The 24,464-nt window shown below is 40.8% G+C and overlaps 3 protein-coding genes across 5 annotated transcripts in view; 2 read left to right on the forward strand and 1 right to left on the reverse strand.

Moving 5' to 3' along the window:
• Positions 1 to 260: 260 nt before the first annotated feature.
• Positions 261 to 6,542, reverse strand: fam169b (family with sequence similarity 169 member B). Its single transcript, XM_017305467.1, is given in 9 exon segments — positions 261 to 626; positions 628 to 856; positions 1,764 to 1,890; positions 3,060 to 3,242; positions 3,764 to 3,929; positions 4,390 to 4,475; positions 4,559 to 4,661; positions 6,008 to 6,140; positions 6,466 to 6,542. Coding segments are annotated over 9 exon segments (1,167 nt in total). The 5' UTR covers positions 6,528 to 6,542; the 3' UTR covers positions 261 to 548.
• Positions 6,101 to 13,815, forward strand: ldhd (lactate dehydrogenase D). 3 transcript variants are annotated; one of them, XM_008411752.2, is made up of 11 exons: positions 6,101 to 6,169; positions 7,104 to 7,203; positions 7,786 to 7,898; positions 8,012 to 8,153; positions 8,363 to 8,504; positions 8,872 to 9,306; positions 9,456 to 9,584; positions 9,824 to 9,951; positions 11,195 to 11,285; positions 13,123 to 13,234; positions 13,361 to 13,815. In XM_008411752.2, the coding sequence occupies exons 2-11, from the start codon at positions 7,111 to 7,113 to the stop codon at positions 13,539 to 13,541; spliced, it is 1,566 nt and encodes a 521-aa protein (XP_008409974.1). In that variant the 5' UTR covers positions 6,101 to 6,169; positions 7,104 to 7,110; the 3' UTR covers positions 13,542 to 13,815. The 3 variants fall into 3 exon arrangements, with proteins under 3 accessions (XP_008409974.1, XP_008409975.1, XP_008409973.1); XM_008411753.2 differs by lacking the exon at positions 6,101 to 6,169 and having other exon boundaries at positions 7,029 to 7,203; positions 8,872 to 9,031; positions 9,107 to 9,306; XM_008411751.2 differs by lacking the exon at positions 6,101 to 6,169 and having other exon boundaries at positions 7,029 to 7,203.
• A 2,696-nt stretch (positions 13,816 to 16,511) lies between these two features.
• The window catches only part of znrf1 (zinc and ring finger 1), a 47,362-nt gene continuing 39,409 nt past the window's right edge, over positions 16,512 to 24,464 (forward strand). Inside the window, exon 1 of the mRNA XM_008411757.2 lies at positions 16,512 to 18,841. Coding sequence (XP_008409979.1) covers positions 18,448 to 18,841 — 394 coding nt within the window. The 5' untranslated portion in view covers positions 16,512 to 18,447. The remainder of the gene's footprint in view (positions 18,842 to 24,464) is intronic.

Raw genomic sequence — 24,464 nt, forward strand, 5'->3', positions numbered from 1 at the left:
ACAACGGAGAATGACTAAATAGCATGATTTATTTAGGTGGATTTTAAATGCGTCATTACATCATGCAGTCTTGTATGTGATATTTTCCATGGCAAGTTTTACACCTCGTCACTATTTATAATGAAAAGTTAGTAGAGAAGCGGACATTGATGGATCCCAGGTACTCTTAATGTTATATAAATATGGGAACATAGGAATTATTTTTATATAGATCTGTAGTTTTTATTTTACATAAATTACAAAGAACAAAATAACAGACAGTTCTATCTAATCTAATCTAATCTAATCTAATCTAATCTAATATAATCTAGTAAGAGCGAGGGGGTAAAATTACTACAGAATGACCAGAAAAATGGAACAGGTGAACTAAAAAAAACTCAAATGTTTTACCTGTCTTGAGTAAGAAAGAAATTCTGAAACACAAAATCTGCACAGAGCAGCTTTTTCTCATTTTGATATTTGAAAGCCCTTTCATGCACCCCTCGCACACAAGGAAAAGAACAGCTCCCGCTAGAGCGTAATGTTGTGCAATGAGCTAGGTTTGTGTTTTACTCATTGATGGATGTTCTACTGGCTCTTTTGGACCTGTTTTGCATCTCCTCTGAGCTTTCTATGCTAGGCTTTCTTTGTTGAAGCTTCCTTCCATTTCAAACTTTCTTTTAAACGTTGGGGCCTGCAGGGAGTTTTAAAATCCAGAATATCAGTGCGTACTGAAGAGCAACACCCTGTCCCTGAGAGCTCGCCCCTCGGGGAGCTATCTTCCTGGTTCACATCACAGAGCTGAGCAGAGGCCGTTATCGGGGGAGCGTTCGAGTTACAGGGGCTGACTGGGGTCAGGACAGCTGGACCAGTCTGTGGGCGGACAGAAACAGCTTTAAAAACATACAATATTTTTTTAATTCCATTTCTTGTTATTACAAACCACTCCCATCATTGTTCACAATCAGCTCATGCAATGTATACGTTTGGAAACAGAGGGGTTCTCTATACTCATCAGTGGATTCCATGATGATAAACTCCATCTGACTCTGACCGTTACTCATAATATTCCCAGTGATCTCAGAGTTCTTGTTCATTTGATTCCTAGAAGAACCTTTAAGAAGCCAAGATAACCTATATATGTGCCTCTACTATAATCTCAATGTAGAGTTTAGAAAAACCTAACTTGAGTACTTTTGCGCAATCTCTGGTGCTGAAGGCCATGGCTTTGTTGTGAGTTATACTGTGTAGAATCCCATCTTAATTTGATCATATTACATTTGACAAGGTTAGAGAGAAATAAATCTTTGAGGTTTTTTTTTTTTTTTTTTGCTCAACCCCTCATCCTTAGATTGGGGTCTCCTTTCTGCAAATCAACCCACCACAGGCTTCTATAAGGTTTATGCCTGGGGACTGAGATGGTCAATCTAAGAAGGTTTCTAGCAACTAAACCATGTCAGTGTTGATGTAGACATCTGCTTTGGTTCACTGCTCTGCTGAAGAACCCAGAGGGGCCACCAGAGTGTCATTAAAAGACAAACTCCCTGAAGAACTTGATGTTTGACTCTTTAAAAATGTTCAGTGTATTTTTGGTTCAGAAACAAAACTATTTATTTTAGGTCTATTTATTTTATTGCACAGGTTTTACCAAGGGTGTCAATAAGCTTGGGGGCAAGCTGTACTAGAACACTGATTTTCCTACTTTAGTAGTTGTGTACTTAATTTTTTACTGTTTTTTTTCTCTCTTTCACAATGGTCTGAGAGGAAAGGGGCCATTCATCTGCTCGGAAGCGTAGCGACCAAGTTGGATGTTGAGCCAGATGTTTCTTCTCTGACTCCACCCTCCTGGAGCCTCCACCTCATACAGACGCGCCCGGTGTTCCTCGTGCTGCTGCAGGAACTTCCTGATCACTAAATACAGCGTTAAAAGAAAAAAAACAAAAAAAACAATTGAAATAAACTTTAACATTCTGCACAAGGCCCTAAAAACATTTAGTTTCATAATTTGTTGTTTTACTTTTTTCTTTTAAGTCTTTTTTATACACTCCTCCCTCAGTGGGTCAGCAGGTTCCCTGCAGGTTTTCCACTTAGATAACCAGACCATCTATTCTAGGGGTTTGCTGCCTTCTGACCTCGTCACTCTGCAGAACTGTCCACACATGCAGGTTTAATTACATTAATAAGGCAGGGGTTTCTGGAAACTGCTACAAATGCATGCTGTATTACCCTAGGATCATGATTAAACAGACAGATGTGGGCACTTTTAGAAGCATGCATGACTGAATCTGTTTTATCTGCAGATAAAAAGACGAACCAAGCAGGAGGTGGGATTCCAAGTCATTAAATTTACCGTGTTTTGCTCGATGCAGGTGTTAAACAGGGGGCATATTGAATCTCCCCCTGTGGTAAGAGTTGAAAGGAATAACAGAACTAATGAGTCTTTAACAAACAACTGTCCCCTCAGGATGTTTCACCTGCCAGAAAACAACTGGAGGTGAAAACGATAAACTGACTCAGCTCTCCACCTGGTCAGAGAGAGGCCATTAAAGTTCCTGTCTTTGTGCTACGAGCTGTTAGCCATTAAGACGCAAAGCATAAAAAAGGCAGCTGCAGCCTGACCATCACTCCGAATAAGGGTGCCCATATGGGAAACTTTATGTTACATCCAAGCCCAAATGTCACCGCATACAGTAAATGACAGACATCAAAAAGTGACGCATGAAGGGACAAAAAATTCATCACTTTATTAACAATTGTCCTTTTTGCCAACCCCCTGGCTCCCAAGTGGTAACTCAAGTCACCAGCTGTTCCTCATTCATGGATAATCAACATGGTGAAGTAAAAAAAAAACAATGTTTGAAATGAAAAGCATGCAGATAGAGCCAGATATCAAGTATAGAGTTTCCCCCAGTGACAATAGCATGTCAGAACATTTCCAAGTAAAGCTGAATGTTGTCATTGCAATGATTACAGGTCTTATGAAATATCCATTTTGTCTGCCTAATACGAGAGCAAAACATTCTTCCCCAACACAAAAAGAATGCAAGGAAGGGGTTTAGATTTGAAATAAACATGCTGACCTGCCGCCATGCCGGACGACAAGGGAGAGCTGACTCCGAGGAACTCCTCCGAGGAGAAGGAGGAGCAGAAATCGTGCAGGATCTGAAGGCCGAAGCCTCTCCTCCTGTATCGTCTCCTCACCAGCACAGTGTCCAGGACAGGCAGCAGGTAGCAGCGGCTGCTCCAGCTGTCGCAGAGTCTGCCTGAAACAGCACAGGAAAGACTTTTCATTGTCTTTTGCTTGACCACAGGATGTTTCACTTCAGAGGAGCATTTCAAGTTTGTAGGCGTTTTACAGGAAAACAACAGTATTAAGGTTTCGATCGAGCATATTCAGTTGGAAGTGGTTTGGTGAAGGTCCAGAATTAAATTTGACAACATTTGAAAATTGATTTCCACGGTTGCTCTGCATCCAAGTCTGGCTAAGCTTGAGCTATTCTATAAAGAATGGTCGGAAGTTGTAGTCGCAATTACGTGCCAAGCTGGTAGAGGCATACTTTCAAAATCTTACAGTTTTATTTACAGCAGAAGTGGATTCAAAGTGTTGAATCAGAGAGACTTAATACAAATGCAGGCTAAACATATCAGATTTCCGTCTGAAGAAACTATTGAAAATCAGGAATCGCTCTCCGTCCAAATGTGGCAAAGCACTGTATCTTTAAAGCTTACATGTCTTCTATTTGAAAATTTTAAACTTTAATGGAAACTGACTGATCTTCCCCACCTTTGTGTTTGATGGTGTAGAAGCCGACCGCCTGTCCGTCCTTCCACAGCACTTTGCAGGTTTCTGTGGGTGGATGCAGGGAGAAGGACACCTCTCCATGTAACTGAGGCCTCTCCACCACCTGACTGAGCAGGAACACGATCAACCTCTCCATAATGGACTGCACCTGCGGACGACGTGCCGACTCAGTTTCTGATGTAAATCGAAGAACAATTTAACAATTTAAAATGTGTTTTTTTTCTATTAGTAATTTTTTATATATATATGAATAAACAGAATGTATAGTTTAGACTTTTTAAACTTCTGTAAAACATGACTGACCTTTCACTCACATTATTATCATTTTTGCCTTATGATACAATGTTCCACGATCGGGAAAGAAACTCCAATTCAGATTTTGATTGGAGTGTTGAAAAATCTGACTTTTCATCCCAGTTTTTAATCATAACATGCTCTTGGAAAAGCAACTCCGATGCAGATTATACAGAGATGCTTCACTCACTGGAATGTGGAACAACCTCAATTTATTATTGCAAGTGACAAATGTGCAGGAAGTCCTACAGGCGATGTTCTCTCAGATCCAGAAGAGATATTGTCTCACCAGATTCTAAAATTGCTTCACTTACTGGCTGCAAGCCGCTTCTGGCCTCACTGGAGGTCTGCAGAACGTCGTCCAACGGCCACCACTTCTTGTGCAAGTATAAAGCTAAGACTAGAAGGTAAACACAGAGAGGTAGGAGTTGGGTCTGCGTCTGACATGGCGTTTTTGTTGAAACACCGTGTTTGGTTCCAAACCCTGTGTTTGATCATGCGGAGGATGAAGCGCCAGCACAGTGCAGGCAGGATGTTCGTCCTCAAACAGCTGGAGCTGTCTGATGTTGGCTGGTGTTACAGCAATCTACACGGAAAAAAAACGACAACAGTTTAAAAACAATGTGTAAGTGGTGTTGCATTTTGTAACAGCAGCAGAAGAGATGAAGCCCCGTCTATTATTTGTCTTTATATAATTAAATTTTGCTGCAGCTCCTCTGGCTTTTCTGACAGTTTGGATTCCTTGAGGCATGGATCCAGCATTCCTGCGCAGCAGCTGACAGATCAGCTTTGCAGGACGGAGCTCGGTCATGCAACGTTTGAAACTTCCCCTTGATTTGAGATCCAGACAGTTTTCGAGTTATTTCATGGAACTGGTTGGCTTTCCTGCAGAGAAGTTGGAAGGCTCTGTGCATGGTGGACAGAATATTTTTTTCTCCCCAAAAATGACTTGATTATAAACAATCCCTTTTTGTACTGTTGGAAACAAGATCCACCTGTGCGTTAGGGATAAAGGCTCCCATCTGGAACTCCTCTAGTTTCTGTTACTTTGGTTTTTCAACGTGTTAAATCCCATTTCCTTCAGCTGGAATTGCAGAGTTCACAATAGTAGTTTACTCTAGCTTTCTAGCTGGTCCAGGGTTTTACCATGTTTCACTTTTATAATCCTGGACATTTTGTTTGGCCTTCATATACATTTTAGACCTTTTGACCTTTTGTCACAGTCTGAGCGGACTTCTTGAAGGGGTTTTTCTAACAGTTTCAATTGTTTGAACCGACTGCTTTCTTGTTGCTGCCATGATTTCTGTCAATCAGTCAGATGTAGCAGTCTACAAGTATTTCAGTCTAACAATGATTAAAAAAAAACATAGTTTAACATAATTAGTAATAGCATTACTGTTATTATGCATTGGTTTGAAAAGGAAAATAAATAAATAAATAAATAAATAAATAAATAAATAAATAAATAAATAAATAAATAAATGTCATTGTCAGTCTTGTTGCTTTTAGATTTAAAACCATTTGAATGTAAAAATGAATAATAATAGTTATTCAAAATGGCATATATTTTTATTGCTGATCATTTTTCACTATTGTTTCCTTGGTGTTTTTTCTTTTCTCACTCACTTACCTTCAAATATTTGACGGTAAGTTCCAACTTTATAAAAGTAGGTAATTTATATATATATATATATATTATATATATAAATTACCTACTTTTAATTAGGTAATTTAAAAGTAGGTAATTTATATATATAATGTATATATAATAATTTATAATTTATAATTTATATATATATATAATATATATAAATTACCTACTTTTAAGTAGGTAATTTATATATATATGTAATTAATATATCAAAACAGTTACATTTATATAATTTTTTTTTAAATGCAGTTAATGGCAAGAATAAGAAAGCCTTATCCAACCTCTTTTGACGTCAGTAATGACCGAAACAACTCATTGCAGGAATGTGTTGCGTTCAGTGAAGCTAGGTAATTTTCAGATGCGGATGTCAGCTCGGCGTCGTCCACAGCTGGCAGGTCGACAGGATACATAGCCCTTCCAGAGGAGAAATAGGAAAGTCTCAGGTGTAGTGACACGAAAACTAATATTTAACCTGTAATAATACTTTGGGTTTTTACGAGTTTCAAACATTGTTAGGTCAATAATTATGATATAATTTTTGCGCTTCATGATGTTTCTTACAATAGTTTGTGATTTCGAGGCATTTTCTACAGAAAACAGCGGCGCGTCTGATAATAGCGATGACAGTGAAAACAACACGTCACGACGTCATCATAACGGATGTCTTCAGCCAAAGACAGCGAATATTTATCAAATATTCTGTAAACTTTACAATGACATGAGAATGTGTAAGCACTACCTGTGCAGTCTTGTGGTAAGCCTAAACTTTGATCCCACTTTTGCGTCAATCATCAGCGCCATCTACCGACAAAAAAAACTAAGTTTCTCATTTGGTGACCACAAGAACATACAGGGGATCTTCGAAATAAAAGCAAATACTTTGCTTTTATTATTTTTTTCATTAGCTAAAAATAAATAAAAAAATAAATAAAACATAAACAAATAAAAAAACAAAGGGTCAATTCTATTCACTACGAATGTACTCTCATTGAACGAAATGTGCAACTGAGTTTTATTTCAAGAAAAACAACGTTTTCTGCATACACGTTTTCCACGATGGTTTTCTCGAGATTAACTCTTTACCTCAGGAACACGACTGGAAAAAAGTATACGCTTAAAACGTCCGCTCTAGGCTTCCGTAACAATTACTGTACATATATTTGTACATGGAAAACACACCATAAGAACATGGATTATGAATCTAAACATGTTTTGCTTTAATTAATTATGCAGTATTATTTAAAAATATAAACAGCAGCAAAGAGGGCACAAGGTCTGATTTGTGTTTATTTTATTTTGAAAAAACAAAGATAGCGGAAGCTCTTCTGTGTGACGTTTATTATTATGAACTTAACGAGTCAGGAACCGTGTTCACAGGTAAACAATGTGGCTTAATTTGACACCAAGCCGAAGGCTGCTTTCTCTCCGGTGGAGTCTCATTCAGTATCGCAACATAACATTAGAAAACACCGCCAGGGTGAGTTGTATCTTTTTTTCTTTTTTTTTTAATCTATTTCTTTAGCCTTATCTCAGAAGGTCGTTTGCAAACTGAAACCAGGGGGAATTAAAGGTTACTACTCAAAGTCGGGGGAATATTATGCATTTAAATGTGAAGTAAATATGTAATTATTAAACGTAGTATGCATTTGTTTTTAGTGTAGAAGTGTAGAAAAACACCATAATACATTCGCTCCATTTGCGCATTGTTTGTTAATTATTTTTTGCTTTTATTTTTATAATCTGTTATTCTGGGATATAGTATAGATAGCTTGTTTATTTTTGTCATAATCTTAACACTTTTCCCCTGCAAGCAATCACACCCGGTCCGCCATTGTAATTGGGTTTAATATTAAGCACGTGACGTTGGCACTGCATCAAATCATTGATGGTTCGGTGACACAAGAGTAGTTTATCCCCAGCTTCGCCCGTAAATTATTTTCATTGGTAGCAAAGTGAAATATATAGTTAAATGTCAGAGACAACACTGACCAGTTAAATAAAAATATTTTAAAAACTGATATGGACCTATTGAGTGAAAACTATTGTGTTATTTGTTCAGAAAGCTGCTGTAGACAAGGTTCTCTCCGCATTTAGAAGTATATGTGGAAAGGACAACATCTCTCTGGGGGAAGCCATCAGAGAACAACATGGCAAAGATGAGTCTGTGCACAGGTCAGAAGTTCTCTGCTTACTACGAGCACTGCTGTATAAAAATAAATAAAAATCGTGTGTTCTTTTCTGTAAACGGTGGAGGGTGATCTGAATCATTCATTGCTTCTGTGCAGATGTCGGCCCCCAGATGTGGTTGTGTTCCCGCGCTGTGTGGAGGAGGTCAGTGCTCTTGCAAAAGTCTGTCATGACCACAACCTTCCCATCATCCCATTTGGCACTGGGACTGGCTTGGAGGGAGGGGTTGGTGCGGTGAAGGTGAGAGCGTGTGTCAATATTTGTTCCATGAATGCATCTCTGACAAAAAGTTTGTGTTTCCAGGGAGCATGTCCAATTGGGCTTTGGTTTTAATCTTTAAATGCAAAACTGCTTGTTTTGAAAACAAAAAATCCAACATATGCATTCTTAAGTGAAAAAAATTTTCTTAAAAGTATTTCAGTTATGCGTCTCTGTGATTCTTTTTTTAGGGTGGTGTTTGCTTCAGTTTGAGAAACATGGATCAGATCTTAGACCTTCACCCAGAGGACTTCGATGTGACTGTTGAGCCTGGTGTGACCCGGAAAGCCCTTAACGCCTACCTACGGGACACAGGCCTGTGGTTCCCTGTGGGTCAGTCACACAGTCTCCCAGTTTATATTCCATGAATCACAGTTTACAGATTAAATGCTAATTTCTGTGCAGTTGTTTCTGTGCAGTTAGTGGATTATTGTGAAGCTCTTAGCAATATCAAAGTATAATTATGATGAGAAGCAGCAGCTTTAGATTTTTGTTGTGTATTTAAGTTTTTATTACCCTTTTTTGTCATGGCTTGATATTTGTTTGACTAATTAATGACATGGTGGAGTCTATTGTTTGATATATTTGCTGTTGGATTTAAATCTCTTCAGAACCTGGTAAAGTTCAGTTGTCTGTGTAATAAATAATGTTGTCGCTGGCAATCTGGCAATCTAGCTGTCTCCTTCGACGTTGGTTTTAGATCCTGGAGCTGATGCTTCCCTCTGCGGCATGGCTGCCACCAGTGCTTCTGGAACAAACGCTGTGCGTTATGGCACTATGAGAGAAAACGTCATGAACCTGGAGGTGGTTTTGTCTAATGGAACGGTCATACATACAGCCGGGAAAGGCAGGCGTCCCAGGTACAGCCTCAACCATCACATACACCCTGTAGCTTTGCTTGTTGCAGTTTCATCAACTTGTTATTCTGTTTTCAGGAAAACTTCTGCAGGATACAACTTGACAAACCTGTTTGTGGGCTCAGAGGGCACATTAGGGATCATTACCAAGACTACGTTACGGCTGTACGGAGTCCCAGAGGCCATGGTGTCGGCTGTCTGCTCTTTTCCCTCAGTCCAGGCCGCTGTAGACAGCACCGTGCAGATCCTGCAGACTGGAGTCCCTATTGCTCGTATCGGTACGGACAAGTCAAACATCTTCTACTCATTAAAAGTTGACATCTACAAAATATAAAGCGACTTCAATAAATTAGCAAAATGTAGAATATCACATTTGTATTCCTCTTCCCTCCCTATTTCCATTGTGTTTTTTTTTTTTTGCTTTCAGAGTTTCTGGATGAGGTCATGATTGATGCGTGCAACAAGTTCAGCTCTCTGTCCTACCCCGTCACCCCAACTCTGTTCCTGGAGTTCCACGGGTCGGAACGCAGCCTAGAAGAACAAGTCAACACGGCTGGTGTGTGAGAGAGTGGTGAACGGGAACAATTTCTCTGACATTTGCTGTTAGCTTCAAGTCTCTTGCTCCTTCAAATGTGTTATACAGATCGGCTGTTGTGATTGTAAAGCTAAGACTACTTATTTTTTTATATTTGGGCAACAAACGAATAGAACCCAGCTAATAAAAATTACTTGATTAAGAATCAAGAGCCATACTGAAAAGTAAAACACTTACAGTCTCCGTGTTTGTTTCTGCAGAGGAGATTACACAGAGTAATGAAGGGTCAGACTTTCAGTGGGCTCGAGACGCCGAAACAAGGAACCGTCTGTGGAAAGCTCGCCATGACGCCTGGTACGCTGCACAGGCACTGAGACCGGGCTGCAAGGTAAAACTAATCAGGACATTGAAACACGCAACATTACACCTGCAAAAGTCAACCATATCAAGACGTGATGCAGAGTTTCCCCCAGTGTATTATAGGTCTGGCGGCCCGCCATGCTTTACTAGCACCACCGCCAGGCTAAGCCTTTCTTGTTTTGTTTTTTTTTTTAGGGAAAAAAAAAATCGCCTTTTTTTAAGCCGGATTGCAAGTGTTTCTGTTGCTCCGAGCATTTCACTACCAGAGCAGATTTATTCCTAAAAGATATGTTTATAGAAAATAGGTTTATAGTTTATGCATTTAAAGCCGGACCAATCACACCGCTGGGCCTCTGCGCGTTGCCTCACGCGCTGCAGCAGTCAATGTCTAAAGTTAACCTCAGCGCAGATCCCATGCTCCTCCTTTCACTCGAACTGGACACAGGCTGACCGCTATGGATATTTACATCAACCCCCTGTGAGGAATTATGATTAGGGTAAGAGTTTAAACCCACCGCGTTAGCTCTGGTTGCGCAGCTCTACCTGAACCGCAGGAATAACTTGTAGTCACGCTTTCAGAGGTGCTTTGAGGAGCGGTGAGAATGATGTATATTTGTGAACAAAACATTATGCGGCGTTTACATCTCAAAACGTTGCCCAGCGTTTGGCCCCAGTGATATTTTTACTTTTATTGTCTACTTAACATCTTTTAATACAAAAACACGGTGGACCGCCTCGGCGCCCCGACCACTTGGCTTAGCAAGTTTTCTGGGGGAAACCCTGCGTGATGCATTTTCGACTATACCAAATCTTAGATCAGTTTATAACCGATGGTCTCAAATATTAACAGTATAATCATATTGTTACAAATCATTGTCATAGTATGGCCCTTGCTTTTTCAGTGTACTCAGTTTTTTTTCCATTAAGTAAGATGGAGGCCAGTTACATATTATAGTAGTATATTTCTATCTAGCTTTGTGTGGAAGAGCGGTCAAAGGATATACAGTTAAAACCTATATTAAACTTTTTTTACTTAATATATTAAGGGGAACACTAACCTTTTTTTGTTGAGTAACCCTGGTGTCTTGTTGACTGCTGCTGTTCTTGCACATTATTTATCCAAATCCGAAGCAAACTTCTGCCTTTGGGGGCATTTATGCATCTCCCTCTATTAATGGTTTAAATTTTAAAGATTTCAACAGACATCTGCTTAGAGCCATTACGATACGGTGACCTTATCTTTCTTGTATATGTGTGTGTGATTTGTGAAGGCCTACTCCACAGACGTGTGTGTCCCTCTGTCGCGACTTCCTCAGATTATCGTGGAGACAAAGAAGGACCTGCTTGAGAGCCGACTGACAGGTAAGAGAAGGACGAGAACTTCTGGTGTTTTAGAGGTTTTTAGCAAAGCAAACCTCGAAGTGCATTCAACCTACTTCACTTTTATCACTTAACAAACCAGCAGTGTACATACAACACAATTGTTGACTGTGTGTTCTATGACTTTGTATTTTTTTTTGTTTGTTTTTATAATATAAAGCAGTGGTCCCCAACCCCCAGTCCGTGGACCGGTACCGGTCCGTGGACCAATTGGTACTGGGCCGCGCAAGAAATAATTAAATATTTCCGTTTTATGTATTATTTGAGTCTGGAGGATCTTTTATTTTGAAAATCCTTTAACCGGATTCTCTCGGTTACTTGCGCACCAACATTGAGCCCACAAGCAGCAAAATGAGTAAGAAACAGATCAGATGTCTTTGGAAAGCTTCTTTGCAAAGGGGAAAAGGCCCAGAGAAGAGACAGGAGAATGGATTTATCCCGGACCGGTAGGTGAGTCCCACCTTACAAGCCCGCTCTGCGTAACATGCGGCGACCGGCTGCTAATGAGGCAATGAAGCTTCAAACTGCTTCGCCACTTAGAGACCATGCAGGTTGTGGATATAAACACTTCGGGTGTCATTGTCTCTCGTCACTCCCAGATGGGACCGTCTCATTGCAGAGAAACAAGTTCAGGGCTCCCGTTAGTCATTATTGAGTTAAAATGTTCACGAAAGTAAAATGTTTGTTTTTGTGGCGCATCTGTATCTTATTTTGAAGGGATATATAAACGTTACCATAGCGACCAGAGTCAGAGAGCGTTTGGGCAGTGGTCAAGAGGAGAGAAGTAGAGCTGGTGAGTCTTAAGTCTGGTTTAGACGGAAAGATTTAAGAAATGTCGGCCGATTCTCCAAACCTCTGTGACCACAGAGCTGATAAAAGTACAACAGGTTTGATCGGTTTGTGTGTCCAAGGCAGGAGCAACACACCACACAAGAACATCTCGATTCCAGAAGATAATCCAGTAAAACCCCCAACAAAGCATACGGGAATTTAGAATAACCAAACACGGATGACGATGTAGAAGCAATAGTGATAGTTTGTGTAGTCATTTTAAGAGGTAAAAGACGTAACAAAAAGAAAAGGCGGTGGATAAAAGACGACTAGAGTAGCCGCTCTATTTGCACTATGATTTGGAGGTGACTTTGTTTTTTTCATAGTTAACATTTTTAACTGAATAAACATAATAAACATATATAATAATGACCTTTATATATAATAATAAAGATTTCCACATATCATCTCCGATATCCACCGGACTCTCAGTTGCGAGATATGTCAGCTGTTTGGGATTCCCCTCTGTTCTTACGTCACCGCGCTTTCTGATTGGCTACCCGTCACATTCAACAGGTTGTATTCTCGTTCCAAGTCAGGGAAAATCCCACAGGCTGCGATAAAAGGGCCAAGACAACCCAAATAGGGCATATTCAGGATTTAGTGGGAACACTAGCGGAACAAGTCAGCGTCGGGTCAATTCGGCCGGGTCAATTCCCGACCCACGAATAGAGATCTGGCCTCGAGAACGATTTGGCCAATCTCAGAGAAGAAACTTTCCCGGCTGGGAAATACAAGACCCAACCAACATGCAGAAGCCTTACCTGACCGTTCATGCCTCCCCCCTCCGGGCCGCAGCAAAATTTCCAAGTCTTGACTGGTCTGCGGTAATAAAAAGGTTGGGGACCACTGATATAAAGCACTTTGAACTGCCTTGTTGCTGAAATGTGCTATAAAAATAAACTGGATTGATTGATTAGCAAATCCAAGTAAAATAACATGAACACACATAAAACATCCAATGGGATACAAGCGCATTCTGTTTCAGGTCCTATTGCAGGTCATGTTGGTGACGGTAACTTCCACTGTCTGATGGTCGTGGATCCAAATGATCCAGATGAGCTGCACCAGGTCCATCTGTTCACAGAGAGGCTGGCCAGGTAACATTTTTCTGAGGGCTGAACCAAACCTGAACCAACGCCTGCAACCTGTGACTGTCTGACTTTCTGTCCGTGTTTCCTTTCTATGTTACTGACATGCGAAATTTTCTCTTCGTTCTTCTGCAGGCGAGCGTTGGCCATGGACGGCACGTGTACAGGAGAGCACGGTGTGGGTTTAGGAAAGAGAGCGCTGCTGTGTGAGGAGGTGGGACCTCTGGCCATTCAGGTCATGCAGGGACTCAAGGACAGTCTGGACCCAAGGAACCTGATGAATCCTGGGAAAATCCTCCAAAGAGGAGAGTTATAAACTGAAGTCCCCTCCAGAGGGTGAGAGTATGGCATCAGATTGGAGTAAAAAAAAAAATCATTAGGTTGTCTGTGTAGGTGTGCATCAGAATTAATTGAAGAACATTTCAAGATGTACCTCTGTACTTTCTGTTGGATGCCAGGGCACCTGGAAAACAGAAGAATACAAAAAGTATAGCTGCTGTTTTTGTTTTTAATTACTTGAAATGATAAAAATGTGACATCAAATAATGAGATTGTATTACTGTTGCTGAGTAAATCCAGCTAAAGCCTTATCAATGTTTGTAATATGTTATTACGTTTTATTTCATTTTTATGTGTTTTTAAAATGCTACAACAGAATTAGTTTGGTCTCACCAAAGCTTAAGGTTTCCGCAATGTTTTTATTTTTGCTGACTTTAAATTTTTTGTAGTAATTTTATCCTTTGAATTATATTTGTAAATAGGAAACAAAAGTAAACCCAAATATTAAATCTATAATTTTTAAAACAATAAGGGGTTGGTGCTTGTTTATAAATGACAGGGAAGTGATTCTTCTTATTCACTGATTAACTAGAAGATAATAAATACTTTAGACTAGAATTTTCTCAAGAATGGCATCAAAAAGTGACTTTCATTCAGTAATTCCCAAACGTACATATGTGGTGTGAGTTGTTATTTCTGTTAATTTTGGTGACAGCCCTATCTCTAGGGCTGTCACAAAACAAAACTAATCTCCATTATTGAGACAGAATTTAATAGTCAAGATGTGAATATTTTGATTTGTTAATCACTAACAACAGAGATGCTGGAGTAAACACCAGCAAGTTTGTGTTAATGCAGAAACCCAGGAAAAGCTTTAGCTCAGGATGATCCACTTTCTGGAAGTCTGACTCCAAACCCAAGTGAAGTGTTTGTTGACACTGCAGTACTCGATTCCACCAACTGGTGTCAGCATTTCTTCTATTTGTGACAAATCCCATCAGTCCATCTGAAGATAGAGTAATAACAGCGTATTCATGTTGCTGCTGTGGTTACTTACTGGTTGGGTCAGCTGCTAAGTGGAGATTTGGAATGACACAATTTTCCTAAAACAAACAGTTTGAGCTTCTGGGCTGCTATAAAATTTGAATTTGTCTCTCAGTTTATAGACAGTTTGTTTTTATTGCCGATATTGATTTGTAAAAGCTCTCAGCCCCTGTGCATACAGACACAGATCACTGAATGACTTATCTTGAAGAAGCTCTGGAGTATAAATGTCTGTCTTATAGATGCAAATTGCCTCTAAATGACCTTAAAGTGGCACAAACGTATCCAAAATGGACCCATGAGAAATAAATCACACAGAATCAGCCACAGAGAGATCAACTGTAGACACTCAATATCTCAAGCTGTTTAGAAACTCAGCTAGAAAATGCATTAAATCTTTGATAGAATATGGCAGGGCTGCACAGTGGCATACTAGCACTGTGGTTTTGCGTTTAAATCCTGGGTTTAAATCCCAGTCTCAGGAGTTTGCATGTTCTCCCCGTGCTTGCCTGGGTTCTCTCCAGGTACTCCGGCTTCCTCCCACAGTCAGAAACATGACTGAAAAGTGAATTGGTCTCTCTAAATTGCACTTACGTAGGAGTGTTTGTGTGCATGGTTGTTTGTCCTGTGTTCTCTGTTTTGTCCTGTGACAGACTGGCGAGCTACATTAACTTTTGGAAGGCTGGTGTGATTGGCCAATATGAATTAAGGAGATCTGAAAGTTTATATTGGTGGCTCGCTGGATGTAGCAGAAAGAGATAGACGGGTTTTACTGGATAGTCAAAGTTAGAGTGATGTTCTCTCTTTTTCATACACCACCTTTCTCACTGTAACAGTAGTAGTTTCAAGGTACGCATTTTTAACCCACTCATGCCTCACTGGTTCGAATGTTTACCTTTAACTTTATGTATTGCCTCCAAGCAGCCAGACTTTTATGTTTTGTTTTAAATAAGCATTGATCGCAAGTTTTCTCAGGCTAAATAAAGGACTTTCAAATTATTACTTTGGACTTGGACCACCCATCCTTGTGCCAGAGCTTTGCAGCATACTTTCTTTGCAGCATGGGATTTAAGAATGAGGAAAGTGGAGGGCAAAGGAAGAAGTGCTGTGGAAAACAACTACGCCAAGCAGATGAACAGTATCTGATTTGCTTAAGTAACAGGGGAAATGCAGCAAGGCTGCTTTTCAGTATGCAAAGGTTTAATCAAGCACCTCCAGATGAACAGCTTTTTCAGCGCTAGAATTCTATTTTCTCTCTAACTATGTTATATTTTATGTTTTTTTGCACAAGAGGTAACAACTAATTGAGGCCTTGGTAGATTCTGGTAACAAAGTGCCTGAAGACACAACATTGGTTCAATATTTAGGGTCAGGAACCTTTTTATATCTGAATAATTCATGTGCCGGAAAAAGGTGGATTAAACAAACAAGGAAACCTTCCTCTGTAAAAGGTCAGGGATTGAAAGAAAACCCAAGAGTGACCAACTGAAAGCCCGAGAAAGCAGGTCATATGTTCAAAAGATTACAAGAATGTAACAGAGGGATGATTTCTACACAACAAAGTTGCTATCTTTCTCTGGATGAATTTACGTTATTTATTTTCTGTCAGGCTCTTAAATTTACATGAGACCCTCTTGAGCGGATTGTGTTTGGTTTATTTGAGTCTGCGAGTGTGATTACATGCCGGAGCAGCAGAGAGTAGACCATTTATAGGCCTCCTGTCATTACGGCAGGACAGATTAACACCTTCTGCATGACAGTAAGGACTTTACAATAGCTTACCTTATTGGGGAGAAAGACCAAGACGACTGTAGGAGACCTGCAAGTGGTAAAACACTCAACCAAACATAGAAACAAGAAGACAAACAAAACCTGCCAGCTGGAAAATTAAGTAGGGTTGAAAAAAAGGAAAAAAAAATACAAGCAGCCAAAAACATCTGTGTATTTTAATTACATTGAATAGACCAGCTGTACTGAAGCAGCTTCCAGCTGGACACAAACCCAAACATACAACCAGAGTTACACTTGAATGGTTCATACCAGTGTAGATTGGCCCAGTCTAAGTCCCAATCTAAATTAATTCAAGAATCTTTAGTGAAGCTTGAACATTAGTGTTCACAGACACTGTCCATTTTGCAGCCTTATGGACAGTAAAAGTAAAGGAACGGATGTCAGCCCGATAAGTTTATTGGTTTAAAATGAAACTCCACACATAAATGCTTGGGAAAGAGAAACTCGGAATTTGCAAAACATGATTATAAATTTTATCATAGTTTCTCAATTAGACTCAGAGTTTTGACTGAATTTTAACTGGGCCATTCCACACACTTTGATTCAGATCATTCCACTATATGGTTGGTTCTTTGTTGCTCTGCTGGAAGTTAAATCGCCATTGCGGGCTCAAATTTTCTGACTCCTCCAAAAGGAGATTGGCCGGTGTTGAGAACGACTCTGCCACCACATTTTGACTGCATTTGAGATGCTTTGGCATGACTTCAATTATGCCATTCATGCGGGAAAGCCCTCCAGTGTGGCCATAATAAAACAATTCTGCAGAGAGGAGTGGGCCACATCACACTGAAGTAAAAGACGTATGGCAGTCCCTGCTGCCAGGACTGGCACAACAGATAGGGGGATTAGATAGTCCTCCCATCCCATTTGCTTCATGACATGAACATTTAAGTGTGGCAAAAAAGAGGATAGATATTACAAAAGACAAATAAAATTTCTTATTGGGATTTTGCTATTGATAAACGACCAATAACAAAATAGATTTTTTATTTTTATGGGGCCTCATCCGTCCACCCCTTTGAGAAACTGTGGCTCTTCCGAATTAGTCCTTAGAACTTGTTGACTTAGCAGGAAGCTGTTTCAATTGGGGAAGTAGGTAATAAAAGCAAATCGCACATCTTGTCACACGTTCTTCTTCCAAAGACTGGTGCACAAGAACGCAGCCCAGTTCACCTTCAGGTGCCTGCCGGCCTCACCGCACCTGTCGCAGGTTATCCTGAAATGCCCCCTGTCTGATCCAGCAGATCAGACCCCCCACACGTAGAGAAATCCAGGCCAATCCCATGTCGAGGAATTAAAACAAAGTGTTGCTGCACCGTCTCCCGTCTGTCTGTGTTTATGATCCGAGCTTGCGCACTGAGCGCGTCCATTGTCTGGTCAGCAGCGGCAGCAGCAGCGGCAGCAGCAGCAGCGGCGGCGGCGATGAGCGGCGAGGAGCGCCCGATCTGAGCGCAGGGGAGCGGCTTCACTGTGACCCCGATCTCCGGGGAGGGGGGCAGGAGGAGGAGGAGAAGAAGTGTCCTCTGGTTGGAGCTCACCGGACCGGACCAGCGCTCGGTGACGACGTCATTTATTTCCAAGACAGACCGTCTTTTATTTTTTTTCTGGCGGTCAGACAGACAGCAACAGTTGTCACGATGTCTGAGATCAGACGAGTGGCGAGCGGCGGAGTAAAGACTGCGGCGCTGCTGTGATCCGGACCGGCCGGGGTGATTCAGCCGTCTGAAGCAGCTGGGACAGCGCGGGGGAGCGGCGTGCATCTGTTTAACCTTGCAGGGATTTGGTTCGGCTCGGCAGCCACCCCCCCTCCATCCGGTTGTGTCGAGGTTATCTATTTTAATTATAATATATTAATTTGTCTGAGGGTGAGGTGAATCCAGACGTCAGGGCTGGCTCATGTTCCGCTCGGCAGGGAAACGGGCTGTTGCGTCTGCAGAGAGTCAGAGCTGACGAGTCTGCTGAGACACACGGACAGACAGACAGGCAGGCAGGCCGAGAGACAGACAGGAACGAGGGGAGGGAAGGGGGGGCACAGCCTGTTTGGGCTTTCTCGACCCCTTTACGGATCGAGCCACCCAGAACCCCCACCCATTTCTCTCCCGCTTTGGATGGGGGGGAAGCAGAGCACGGCAGGGCGGCCCCGGGGTGCTTTTCCCGGCGTCTCTTCGGATGACAGCGCGGTGCCACCCTCGGCCCACTTTGGTCACTACCGGCCGAGCGGCACCATGGGCCTGCGGAGCCGCTCGGTGAGCTCCGTGGCCGGGATGGGCATCGAACACAGTCCCGCCGTGCCCTTCGGCTTCTACACCCCAAGAGGGACGGACTCGGACCGAGCCGGAGGAGGGTCTGGGGGCACTACGGCGGCCCCCCACGGAACCGGCTACCAGGACTCTGGGGGCGGCGGGCATCACACGGACGGGGTGCTCTATTTGGGGTCCCGGGGGTCGCTGGCTGACACCTTACCCCTGCACATTGCACCCCGCTGGTTCAGCGCGCACAGCGGTAAGATCTGCCGCACAAACGCACCTCTATTCACGCAGACACAAACCCAGCTGGACTGATTACAAGGGTGGCTCCAAAAAGTTTTTAAATGGGTGCCTAGATGGGGGGTCGCACATAATCTCTGGATGGCACGCAAACAATGATCGCTATAATAGAATTGTTAGAGTTTCCACAATGTTATATCGATAAATAGTAAAATATTTAAAAACTAGAAAGTAAAAATTGCAATCTTCAGGTTTAGGGGATCGGAATCAGTATTTTTAAATATAAAGGAGGGGGGATAAAGTGACGCAGCAATAGATTAAAAACAAATAAAGACTTGTTTATATTTGGCCTATATTTGTAAAAAAATTTTTATAAAAAATATATCTAAAAAAACATGTATACGACCTATTGGGGATTGCTGGGCATGTGGCCATTCCTCCTACAACGCAGAGGTCATGTACTCCATAATGTGTTAAAATGGATGGTTAGATAGGGGTCATTTGAGAATATTGGAGTTGCTCATCAAAAAGGAATGTAATTTTATTATATTATTATCACAAACTAAAAAATAACTAAATACAAACACTTTTATCATATGAAAGGAGATGAAGGACTTGCACAGAGAGCAGCGACAAAACAACAGGCCAAATTAAAAAAGAAAGTAACTCAACTTCCCTCCATCAAACTCATAGACATAAACAAATCTGGATTTAAAATGCTAATTACTTGATCACACCATGGAGTCTCTTGGACCCCCCTGACCCCCAGCTCCCCTCCTTGGAGGAGTCAGATGCTTCCAAACACTCAAACTTTATTTACCTGCTGCGGAATAACACTAACGCAGTGCCATTAATATTCACTGTATTAAAGGAAAGTTGAGGCACTGAAACATCTGCTTCTTCTTGCATCTGCTGGACACACACACTGGGATGAAGTATATTTTATTTTTTTGTTCCTTCTGCAGATTTTGGCTGAAAATGAGAACAGTGTAGCGCTCACAGGAATGGGCTGTTTATAGGTCATATTGGATTCTAACCGTAAAGAGTGTGCTCCATCTTGATCGTCACCGCTGCACCATATGCATAGGTCATTCCTTGTTGTGTGAAATGACACTAATAAGCCTGCTGCCAAATCTGGCTGAGTCAATTAGCTGTGCGATTAGAGTGGAAGGAGGGCGGAGAGGGATGGAGCAGGGCGAGGCTGGAGAACCGAGGGTTGAGAGCGTTGTTCTTGCTCGCTAATCTTCAGCTCACTTATCTCTCCAATATGTCTCTGTTTTTGAGTGAACACACCTGTGCAGACACGAACATAGGCCTGCACATGCACAGGGCAGCCCTTAGCTGACCTTACTGGGAGATGGACCGCAGCTAAGCCTAAAATATAAAGTTCCTTGCAGAGGTGTTTATACCCCTTGGACAGTTTTTCCAAATTGTTCTACTGCAACCACAATCTTCAGTGTGTTTTTGTTGCCATCTTATGTGATTAAACAACAGAAAGTAGTGCGTAAGTGAAGTGGATGGAAAATAATACGTTTTTTTTTTATGCTAACAAAGATTTTAAAAATAAAAATTGTATGTCCTCAGCCGCCTTTAATCTGACACCCCTAAATAAAAATCCAATGCAAGCAACTTTCTTTAAAAGTCACATAATTATTAAATAGAATAAACATATTTTTGTCTCATTATGAGTCCAGCTGTTCTGTGAAGGCCTCTGGATTTTGTCTGACAGCATTAATTAACAAACAGCTTCATGGAAACCAAGGAGCTCGGCGGCCAACTTAGTGAGACGTATATAGAGAAGTTTGTAGCAGAGTAAGGTTATAAAACAAAATCCCTGGCTTTGAATGTCTCACAGAGCTCTGTTCGAACCATCATATGATGCAACACATTGATCAGAGAGCAGAGGTCCATAGTAACCCTGAAGAAGCTCCAGAGGAGAGGCAAAAAGAAATTCACTGTTGAAAGAAAGCCATAAGACGCTACATGCAGTAAACGTGGATGAAGATAGTCTGTTAAGATGAGATGAGATTTTTTTTTTTCACCTAAACTCTGTATGCCTGTACATTATCCTACAAGCTCATCCCTGTTGGATACACATGTTGGTTGAAAAAACAAAAACAATTTTTTCTATTAAAATTTTTGCCCTAGGATGAGGTGGATTTTTGATGGCATCAAAATGACCGTATTTTACAAAACTGCAACAGAAACACTTTTTTGCCTCACAGGAGCCATGTGATCAACAAACTGATGCCACTTCTGACAGAAAAGACAGAAGATGACAGGAAGTGGCAGGAGAAAGTGGCGCGGGATGTTTTTTTAGTGAAGTAACAAACCTATTTACGTGTGATTTTAACTTCTCTTCTTATTCAATGGAAGCAATGCCATTATGCCATTTATTTTCCAACGTCAGTGTAAAATTGACAAGGTTTTCACACATTTGTAGTGGAACTGCAGCCAAGTTGTATGGTTGCTTTTTTCCAGAGAGACAAGCTGGTCAGAACTGATGGGAAAATGGATGGAGCTAAATGCAGTTCAGCTCTGAAGGAGAAACCTATTTGAGGCTGCATAACACTTGAAACTGAAGCAGAGATTTACTTTACAGCCAAAACAACCAGCATCCAGTTTTGGCTGTAAGATTCAGATCAGAGCATATTCATGTGCTTGAAGGGTCCAGTCAAAGTCTGGGCATAAATCCAGTTGAGAATCTGTCGCAAAAACTGATGTTTACAGACACTCTTCATCTAATCTGACCAAGCCTGAGATATTTTGTAAAGAAAAATTAGTAAAAATGTACATAGTTGATAGAGAAATACTCCAAAATTACTGCAGTTGTATGTGAAACAAAAGGTAGATTCACAAAGTAGAGTAAACCTGCAAAGCACATTATTTAGATTTTTATTTTTAGACCATTTTGAAGAGCATGTGTGATTGTTCTTACACTTTACAATTATTTCCCACTATTTATTGATACATCTTATAAAAGGCCATTAAAATACATTGAAGTTTAGACTTTCATTGCCATCAATTGTGAAAAAGTTTAAAAGGGAATAAATCTTGAATCAAAACATTGTCTGCAGTTTTTTTTATGTAATAAGAAAAAATGAGAAAAGATTAAATAAAATCTCATCCAAATTAGCATCTGTCAACAAGAAGTCAAAGAAAACCAAAAACCGGTAGAAGTCTGATCAGAGCAACTCTATCAGTATCTGGAACATAGCTGATCATTAAATAGATATATGTGGTAATAAAGAGTTTAATTTGGGGCCAACTAAACAACCAATACTGTATTAAAAACTAAATGAGCTCAATATGAACCAAAATAATGGTCACAGATGTACAAATTGCTGTCATATGACGCAGAGTCCGGCTTCTATTGGTTGTGCAAATTTTCCAAGAAATTTGCATGTAATCGTGTTAGTTAGCCAGAGTCCACATGACTCTGGTTAAACGCTTGACTTTTATTATCCCTGCTAATGTGGCCGCGCTGCAGCTGGCTCCACTGCAATCAAATATCCTGAAATGCCCAGAATAAAGTAACCAAGCCACATTATGAACACCCTCTCCCTCCTCTCTCACACGCACGCAGCAGGTCGGGCCGGGTCCCCAGGCTCTCATTACCAAAGCCCTGACCGACTCACAGCAGGATGATAGCAAGTCAGACGTCAACATCTCAGCTGTTTTGGCCCTTCTTACATTGCCTAGCAACTCTGATGTGCTTTCATATCTATGGAGCCAGATAACAACTCCAGAGCAGGGGGCGTGGGGGTGGAAAACTGATGAAATTGAGAAAGGTGCGCATGTTCGATTGCAAAGCTGAACGAAGGGGCCTCTAGCAAATAAATAAACTGCAGTAAGCAGCAGTGTGTTAATAGCTAAGTCGCTTCTTTGATTTATAGTTGGACAGCGGCCGAGGGCATTTGTGGATGAGCCCGGTTCCTGCAGAGTTCACCGGGTTAAACCTAAGACGTCTTAAGATCTTTTAATCCCACATAAAATGCAAAATAATACCCTTTTCTCTATCACACAGCACAAAGGATGCAAGGATTACCGACAGTCCTGACGGGCCGAGGAGCTCGAGGTTCTTTAGAGCCTTCAAAACAACAAGACAAAGATGCCAAACAGAAACACAGAGAAAAACAGGAGTAATCCAAAGGCACTAAAAACAGACACACGTAGCTACAAGGGGATCCAAAGGAAATGTAAAAAGAGATAGAAGGCTTACAAATGTAAAACCATGAAGCAAACAAGATAAATGTCCAGAAGTAAACATAATTAGTGGAATCGAGATGAGAAAAAAAAATCACATTTAGGAAAGAAGAAATTACCAGACCTTTGTAGAATGTAAAAACTATGGCCTTACATTATGATACCCAAAACAACAACTAATAACAAGCTTATTGATGATAAACCACTGGAAGATCAGCTCTATTACAGACACAATTAACAAGGAAGATTTACAATAGTTTCAGAGAGATGCATCACATTGTATTAATTGCAATACCTATTTTGGTTATGTTGTATATTATTTTACCTGGTTTTGTTTTTATTGTATTGTAACTCTGAGAGCTACTGGTGATTTTATATATTTCTTGCACTTTAGTCCACTATTGTTGTTTTAAACATAGAAAAGAAATTCATTTTGACTTGACATGATTTGGAAAAAAAGTCCAAGTTGTCAAATAAGTGAAAACAGCTGCTAAGTAGTGTGATTGGTACATTTACAAGTTCACAAAATGATCAGAACTAACTGCGGTAAGTGTCAGTACATTTTAAATTGAAGCATGTGACTGATTTAAAATGGCCTAGTGAAAGTACATATCTAATTAGGGGTGCACTGATTGCAGTTCTCTGGCTGATCGCCGATTACCGATCTTTTAAAAAGCTTAGCCTGTCAGTTCTGATTTTAGCCGATACCAATTTCTTTGGTCTGAAATGTTGCTCAATATAACAAGAAAGTTGTTGAGCTGGCAACAGTGGGGTCACTATTGTTAATTGTAAACGTGCAGACATAACTTGGTGGGCCGGTCTGTCAATCAAACCTCTCTCTCACCGGAGAGCAAAAGAGGACAGTGGTCGATTTTTAGGCCTTTGCCAAGCTAGATAAGATTGGTGGATAAGATCGGCTTCACATGTAAAACTCGTCCGATCTCTGAAAATTAAGGAAACCGGCACCAGTAAATCGGTGCACCCCTATATGTAATTCTATTGTGGACAGACTTAAAAAATGATTGTCTGATTGAATATTGACTAACAACAATCCCTATTTAACTGGACTGAGCCTGAGCTATTTTACAAAGAGGAACAGGCAAACATTTCAGAAACTACATGTTCAAATCTGTTAAGCGCACACCTCAAAAGTCTTGATGCCGAGGGAACGTTCGACACTCGGTTCATATCCAAAGACTGAAATTAGAGAGATGTAGCACCCTGTGGATTATACAAAGTAGTATAAAGTTTGACATGTTTTGGAGATGCTGCTTGACATGTAAAAGAGCAAAAGTCCATTAGGATGACAAAGTGATGTGCATTCAGACTAGACCTGGACGACCAGTGGAGAAGGTGTGCAGGACGCACATTGTTCATCATAAAAGTGAGAAAAGTTCCAGATACAATCTAAACAATCTCCAAAATGTCACAAC

Source organism: Poecilia reticulata, linkage group LG6, assembly GCF_000633615.1.
Source record: "Poecilia reticulata strain Guanapo linkage group LG6, Guppy_female_1.0+MT, whole genome shotgun sequence".
Taxonomy (NCBI): Eukaryota; Metazoa; Chordata; class Actinopteri; order Cyprinodontiformes; family Poeciliidae; genus Poecilia; species Poecilia reticulata.